An 8,682-nucleotide genomic window follows, 5' to 3' on the forward strand; every position below is an offset into this window, starting at 1 on the left:
AGAGGGTTGAGCACCCCCCCCCCCAGCAATAATTTAAGAAAAAACAATGCAAATGCACCCTTACTCTTCTACGTCCCGTACATACGGGACGACCAGCAACTTTCAGCCCTCTCCCCTATGCTTTCTTCATGTCGGTGCCTCTGGTGTAGTTGCATAATTACGGTCAGTTTCAGTGATACTTACGCCATGTGTGTGGCCATTGTGACGGACTGGCATCCTGAAGACCTGGTTTCAAACCCCACCGAGTGGTGGTCGGTTTAAATTGGTTTTCTGTGGTTCCCAATGTTATGTGGAGCATGCGTGCAAATCTTCACGTTGAAAAGTCTCACCACAAAATGCAACAGACCTAAAACGGTACAAATATTCAACCAGTACACTTCACTCATAGTTTGAAAAATACAAATACAGAAATCAGAAACCAACACAGGCAAATGGTTTAACAAAGTGGCTGGAAAAAATAAAGAAAACAGAAGAAAAAGTAAACACATCAAAAATAATAAATAATATTGGAAAAAAAGACCCATAAAAATATGGTTCCCATAACCTAAATACAGCTACCCAATAATAACAAGCCAGAAAAAAAAGTAACTAAACAACTGAATAATCTGCCCATAGAGTGTTGTCATTTATTTGAATATGGATAGCTTATTTATTACTCCCACCCAGCTTATCGTATTTACTTTTGAAGTTGTCTATCGTGGAAGGAATTCACGACATCAGCAGGTAAGCTATTCCGTGCATTTAAAATCCTGTTGGGGGAAAAACTCCCCGTGACGCAAGAACCTGGAATTATTCGTTACAAATCGAAACTGGTGTCTTCGAGTATGGAGATATTTGAATGACGGCGTAACAACATTTCATGATCCATCATATCGATGCCCTTGAAAATCTTAAATACTTCAGTCATATCTCCACGACGGCTACGTTGTTCCGAAGAAAACATGTTCAACCAAGCAAGTCTTTCTTCATAGCATACCAGCCAATGTTCTCGTGTCTGTTCTTTGCACCACTTCAACCACATCTTTATCTTTCTGGAGATAGGGTCTCCTAAACCGTACGGCGTATTTTAGGCCGGGAAAACTAAGTCTCGGAAAAGCGGAAGGATGACTCTAGGAGAACGCAATGAGACCTTTTTAGGAGTCAAACGGAATATTCTGCTTGTTTTTTGTCCACCACTGAACAATGTTCAGAAAACCTAAGCCACTCGCCACTTAGAATAATTCCCAAATCGGCGAGCCTAGTTGAATCTGGTATAGTTTTAACATTTAGCTCGTAAGTGGAACGTTTGTTATTCAAACCAAACTAAGCGAAAATGCATTTGTCAAAGCTGAACGTCATGCTCCATTTATTTACCCATGTTGCAATCCTATTTAAGTTGCCCTGCAACAACTCCCTATCACTTTGATTACCGGCTACACCCATTAATTTAACGTCATCTGCGACTTCGCTAACAATCCCATCAATTTTTGATCGTGATCATCGATAAAAATTGAAAATAGTATAGGTCCAAGTACATTTCCCTGAGGGACTCCGCTTGTGACACCTGTCCAGTCAGAGAAATGCCCGTTGATAATAACCCACTGTGACCTATTCTGTGACCAAAATACTGTCCAATTCAACAAGTTGCCCCCAATTCCAGTCTCATGTAAACGCTTCAAGAGTTTACTATGTTGGACCCAATCGAAAGCCTTTTGGAAATCAAGGTAGACAACGTTGACGTTTTCGCCGTTGCCCAATGCCTTAGTCACATGATCATAGAAACAAAAAAGGTTGGTCACATATGACTTGCCCTTCCTGAATCTAAGCTGATTTTCCGCCAAAGCATTATTATCCACTTCACGAGTTCTCTTTTGATGATAATTTCCAGTATTTTAGAGAGGGCGCTTGTTCACCCTCTCTATCATCGGGGGTTATAGTTTGAGACGGTGTCTCCTACTACCCTTTTTAAAGATAGGGACTACGTTAGAAAAATAGATGGCAGCACTAAAATTTCACGCATAACCACAAATACTCACTCAGACTGATGGCGCACGTGCACACTTCCAGCAAATATCATTCGGTAGTAAATTGCCCATGGTGATAGGCCGGAGTTGTGTTCTGGTCTATCGCCAATAAATTAGCAAATTGCATTTAAAGCAAAAAATTTCAATTTTTGGTAAAATTTAGTGATGTTCCTATTTAAGATCGCACTTTCCTGCATTCTCCTCCCCGATGTATGGTGAACCTAAAGAATGAAGATATAATTTTATTTGAACTCTTCATGAATATTACTAATATAAATTACAACGGATGAATAATTTCATCAAGCCTGCGTGCAAACCACCGACGCCAGGAATGGCCAACAGCTGGCTCGTGGGCCACGCTCGCCAGGTGATTTTGTGCGGCCCGCGACAAAATGAAAAAAACAATTATATTTTCTATATTAGTTTAGATTTACGAAATTGTGGTTAATGTAGAGGAAAATTTATACCTGATTTGACAGTCTGTATTTCGAACTCACAAACACAAAACCTTTTTGAAAACTGACAGGTAAGATGATTGATTTCAAAAACCTACTGTGTGAATTATGGAAGTAGTAGATTTTCTTGCGCAATCATCGTAGGTCACCGATAGTAATCTCTATGAGAAAAATTTCCCAAAAAAATTTGCTTTTTAAGTTAATCATACAAATTCAAAACTAATGTGCTGCCGTCTTTTAGTAAAAAGTATTCAGTCAAGTATTTATTTAGGAGGAAAAGAAAACAAACTAGAAAAGCATTTTTTTGCACGAAGTTCAGAATAACAAATTCCAAAATATCAAATTAGTTTTTTTGTTTGATGAACTTTTAAATGTTTTCATGAAGTGCTCCTGACCTATGCCGTCGTCGCAGACCATAGGTTGAGAAACGCTGGCGTATAAAGACTAGCTTTCCCTTTCCAATACCACAGTAAAAGAAATTTCAAGACACTATCGATTTTAACATTACATAAAAAACATAACTTCCCTAAACAAAATATTTCACCATTAATCGAAAGCTTCACAAGGTATTTCTTAGAGGATATATACACATTACTTAACCATTTCCAGACCTGATTAAAAAGTAGTCATTCACAAAGTCACGGGATATTGGTAGATTAACGGAGTTCATATTGAATCATCCTGTCTGTGGTAATAAGGAACAATAAAACTCCAATGGATTAAGATTTAAACTGATTGAGTGAGTGAGTGATTGATTGATTACCTATAGTCGGAAATGTTGAAACACTTAGAAAATTTTCTTTTTAATATCTGAAATCTCACGTGGATAATGGAATCCGTTCGAGCGTTTCATTGCGATAGAGTCTTTCGAAAAAATAATATTATTCTTTTAATTTTTTTTAAGGACCGAACACTATAAGCTGAAGTGGAATTCAAGTTCTTTAGGCAATGGTAAAAGAAAAAAAAAAGTCATTCGATGTATTTCGTAAGAAAACACATATATTGTTTCGGGCCGAAAATTCTCATAACCAGTAATTCCTCTATTAAGGTCTTACTTTCGTTTTTCAAGAAGAAAATGGGTTACCTAAATTTCAAATCGAGTAAAATGGGTTATTACTTTCTCTCTCTCCCTCTTTCAATACAAGACCTTTATGGAAGGTGGGAGAGAAGAGAATATCTTTCTCTCTCTCTCTCTCATAATACTATTATATCTTATGAGAAATCTTCCGTCACAAATTGGCTCGCGTGTTGGAGGAGAAAGTGTTCAACCGACCGAATTACAAACTTAAATATCTTTTGTACTGGACAACGTTGTGTTTGAAGGGGAATTGAGAGTTGAACCCACAGAACCCGATCGCGTGAAAAAACATGCGGCAATCATCATACTGAGTGTTAAGTGTTTAATGGGAGGGAAGGGGAAAAAAAAATCAATGAAGGTGATTGATTCAAAGTGTTTTCCTTGAAAATAAAAAAAAAAGGGGTAATTTTTTTAGGGCAAAACAATTGAAAACGTGAGGTTACGGACAGAAAAAAAAAAGGTAAACGAGGTTCAGAACATTTGAGGTTTTTCTCTTTTTTTAATGTGTTATTGCGAAATGAAACAATAATTATCCAAGTCTTAGTTGTCCCAAAAATTAAAAAAAAAAAAATCAATAATTGAGGTACTGAAATGAACTCCGGTTAATCATTTGTGGAACCATAATTTTTGAGCTAATACATTTCATTTTAAATGACTGATTTATTTAAATTCATATATTGATCAAAAATGTTTACTATTATCCAAACTAGGTAAAACAAATTTCAATTGAATGAAAGAAATACATGTACACCAAACTCGGTTATAACGACATTGAAGATTTCACCAAATTTTGTCGTTATTGAATATAAAAAAAAGGTGCTATCAAATGCCCTGAAGTTAAAATTTCATTACATTCGGGTGACCCCATTTCATCAAGACAAATGCGGGAAACTGGGATCACAAAAACGGGACACCGCCAGTTTTCACCAAAAATGTTGCCATTTATCAGCGAAATAGTCAGTTGTGGCTTATGAGCAACCCTTGGCAAAAAATGAAGTGCTACAGCAAGTCTGCAGAGAATTATAATGTATATTCAACGAAAAAAAAGGTAAACGAATATACCATACAATATATGTATGTAATATATATATATATACAAATATAAATACAACGCCACAACAGGAAAAATGCCCAACGAGGTGGCTGATAACTAATATATATATATGTACATATACTGGATAGTCTCATATAAATCATAATATAGTTTTTAAATTATGCAAATTATCTTCTCCGATTTTAGTGAAGATTATAAATTTAAACAAGCGTTAAAAAGCAGAAAGCTGAACATTTTTATTGTAAAAAGCCCGTAAGGGCAAAATAAAGGGAATATCAATGAGCAAATCAGCGTGAAACATGTTATAAATCTTTTTTTTTCATCGTAAGCTATCAATGGAATAGCAGATCAGAACTGTAACTAAGATTTTTGGCACCCGGAAAAAACATTATTTTGCCGCCCCCACATCTTTGAAATGTGATGTAGTGACCGATCATAAACGATGCTCTGTGACGTCACGATGTCACTTTATCTCGTTGTAGCGTTTTTCGCCTTGTGATAGATGGTAACCTAGCAACGGATCGCCAGAGAGTTTTCGAACGTTTTAATGAGTTGATTGTATTTCGTCGTACAGAATGGATGTCGCGTATAACTTGTCCGTGTGTGTGTAAATAAAATGTTCATGTCTTTAAAAAATGAAATTTACATCTTCTCATTGCCGTCGCCTTTACTGGTGACCCGGACGTGATACCGAACCTGCCAAGAACTTATCGCCATGGCTGAACAGCAAGAGAGCGATCTTCGAGTTCAAGCTGTCCACGCGAAACTGCCGACATTCTCGAAGGACAATATCAAACTTTTTTTCGTCCAGCTCGACACTGCCTTCAAGATCAACCATGTTACAGCCGAAGGAACCAAGTATAACTACCTAGTCAACTGCCTAGATGTGGAGATCTTGTCAACGGTAAGTGACATTGTTTTCGATCCTCCCGCATCGGATCCGTTCTCGAAACTCAAGGAGAGACTTTTCGCTGTGTATAAACATTCAGCCGCGAAAGAGGTCAAGATATTGTTAGAAGACGTATCCCTAGGTGATCAGAAGCCTAGTACATTGCTACGTAAAATGCGCGAGCTTTCGACAGGGCGAATTAGCGATGAGACTTTCCTCAAAAATTTGTGGCTTCAACGGCTACCAAAGAGTATGCAAACGGTGTTAGCAGCTAGCAGTGAAGAACTGGACAAGCTAGCCGAGTTAGCTGATCGAGTAGCTGAGCTCACCGAACCCAATTACGGTCATGTAGCAGAAGCCTCGTCTTGCTCGGAAATAAGAGACCTTAAACTGCAAATCTCGGAGCTGACTAAAAGAGTTGAGCAGTTGGGCAAATATCCAAGGAATAGCTTGAACCGCTATCGAAACTCCAGTCGAGACCGACGTTATTCTGATTCTAGGAATCGCTCGCGATATCGAGACTCCGATGAAAACTCTAGCGTGTGTTATTATCATAGCAGGTTCGGAGATAAAGCTTCCAGATGCAAGTCCCCCTGCGCTTACAACGCTCAGCATATTCAGGGAAACGGTCCAAGCCCCCCGCAGTAACGGCATGCGGTGGCGGCGATAGCAGTCTTCACCATAGCCGTTTGTTCATTATGGAAAGGAAAAGCGGCATGAAGTTTTTAATTGACTCTGGAGCTGATATATCAATTTTACCTTACAAAGGCAACGGCAAACCGACAACTTTTGAGCTTTTCGCTGCAAATAGTTCCCGTATATCTACTTACGGTTTGAAACTCCTGGAATTGGACTTGAACTTACGGCGGAATTACAAATGGCATTTCACCCTCGCTGACGTTGAGAGACCAATTATCGGATCGGATTTCCTTGCTCACTACGGACTCATCATCGATATCAAAAACAAGCGACTTATAGATCCACTCACTTCTCTCACGTGTAAAGGTTTTACTTACAATGGACCTTCGACAACGATTAAAACAATCTCCGGAAACAGTGCTATAACTGAAATTTTGAAGGAATTTCCCGAATTAACGAGACCTCGTCCGTTTTCGAGGAAAGCTTCCCATAATACCTTGCACTACATAGAAACGAAAGGTCCTCCTGTTTTCGCAAAGCCACGCAGATTGCACCCAGCTCAACTCAAGATTGCCAAGACCGAATTCCAGATGATGTTGGATCAAGGTATATGTCGTCCATCGAAATCAAACTGGGCTTCCCCGTTGCACATGGTTTCAAAAGGACCGAATGAGTGGAGACCAACTGGTGATTATCGAAGTCTGAATCGAATTACTGTGCCGGATAACTACCCAGTGCCACATATACAGGACTTTGCGCAGAATCTGCATGGGTGTAAAGTTTTCTCTAAAATAGATCTGGTCAAAGCATTTCATCATATTCCTGTAAATCCCGACGACATTCCCAAGACAGCAATCATAACTCCCTTTGGTTTGTTTGAATTCGTAGTCATGCCGTTCGGACTCTCAAACGCTGCACAAACGTTCCAACGCTTCATCCACGAGGTGCTACGTAATCTCGACTTCTGTTTCTCGTATCTTGATGACGTGCTCATTGCCAGCCATGACGCAGAGCAACATCACAAGCACCTTAGAGAAGTGTTTGAAAGACTCGATAAGTACGGACTGACAATCAACACATCTAAATGCGTGTTCAATGTACCGGAAATTTCCTTCCTGGGTTATTTGGTCAATGAACACGGCTCAAAGCCTCTCCCGGACAGAGTTCGTGCAATCCAAGAATTTCCTCTCCCAGAAAACATCAAGCAGCTTCGAAGATTTCTAGGAACTTTGAACTTTTACAGGCGATTTCTACCATCTACAGCAGCTGTGCAAGCACCACTTCATTCCTTCTTGTCCAGCACCAAGAAGAATGACAAGACATCAATTCCTTGGACTCTTGAGACCAGACAAGCATTCGAAAAATGCAAAACGCAGCTCGCTAATGCCACTCTTTTGCATCATCCTTTAGCATCATCACCATTAGTTTTACATGTGGACGCCAGTGATTTTGCTAGCCGCCTTGAGGTGCCGCCTTGCATCAAGTATCTGACGATAAGCAGCTACAACCACTTGCATTCTTCTCAAAGAAGCTTTCAAGCGCACAAAGAAGTTATTCTGCATACGATCGAGAATTACTTGCAGCTTATTCTGCTGTCAAGCACTTCAGGTATATGCTAGAAGCAAGACAGTTCTGCATTTGTAGTGACCATAAGTCGTTGGTGTATGCGTTCAGGCAGAAACCAGAAAAGTGTTCACCTCGCCAGCTACGACAGTTGAACTTTATCAGCCAATTCACAACAGAAATTCTTCATATAAAAGGTGTCGAAAATATTCCAGCTGATACTCTTTCTAGAATATCGACCATTTCTGTACCCACACCTTTAGATTATGTGCAACTCGCAGCTGACCAAGAGAATGACAACGATCTCAAAACCATCTTAAATTCTAGTGTATCATCTTTACAACTGAAAAAACTCAGCCTTCCTGACGCAACAGCCGAAATTTGGTGTGATGTGTCAAACGGCAAAATAAGGCCTTTTGTACCAATTTCTCAACGACGACGAGCGTTTGAATCATTGCATTGCTTATCACATCCTGGCATCCGAGCAACATCAAAACTGCTGAGCGACAGATTTGTTTGGCCTTCAATTAGATCTGACTGTCGTGAGTGGACTAGAGCATGTATTCCATGCCAACGCTCTAAAGTTCACCGACACACTCGATCCGCGCTGACTGAATTCAAGGTACCTAACAACCGATTTCAGCATATCAATCTTGACATAGTTGGTCCATTACCATTATGCCAAGGTTCTCGGTACCTCCTAACGATGATAGACAGATTCTCCAGGTGGATCGAAGCCTCTCCAATGCCAGACCAAACTGCCGAAACAGTCGCCAAAACATTAATTGCCACTTGGTTTTCAAGATTCGGCATACCGCACAGGATCACCACCGACCAGGGCAGGCAGTTCGAGAGCCAGCTTTTCCAAAGCTTGAGCAGATATCTAGGATTCCAACATCATAAAACGACTGCTTATCATCCACAAGCAAATGGGCTGATCGAGAGACAACACCGATCGCTGAAAACTGCCCTGAGATGCCGTATTCAATCGAATCCTGCTT

At 39.8% G+C, this 8,682-nt stretch overlaps 1 protein-coding gene across 1 annotated transcript; it reads left to right on the forward strand.

The window, feature by feature from the left end:
- The first annotated feature begins 5,305 nt into the window (after window positions 1–5,305).
- On the forward strand, window positions 5,306–6,127 carry LOC149075968 (uncharacterized). The gene has a single exon (XM_089242162.1). The coding sequence runs from the start codon at window positions 5,306–5,308 to the stop codon at window positions 6,125–6,127; it is 822 nt and encodes a 273-aa protein (XP_089098288.1).
- Window positions 6,128–8,682: the final 2,555 nt, after the last annotated feature.

This window comes from Pholcus phalangioides, unplaced genomic scaffold (assembly GCF_987345545.1).
Source record: "Pholcus phalangioides strain wild (caught in Gottingen) unplaced genomic scaffold, Ppha-v1.0 ptg000015l_1, whole genome shotgun sequence".
Taxonomy (NCBI): Eukaryota; Metazoa; Arthropoda; class Arachnida; order Araneae; family Pholcidae; genus Pholcus; species Pholcus phalangioides.

What these genes read in the sequence shown, in the direction of transcription:
- LOC149075968 (XM_089242162.1), top strand. Translation starts at nt 5,306, where the DNA reads ATGGCTGAACAGCAAGAGAGCGATCTTCGAGTTCAAGCTGTCCACGCG.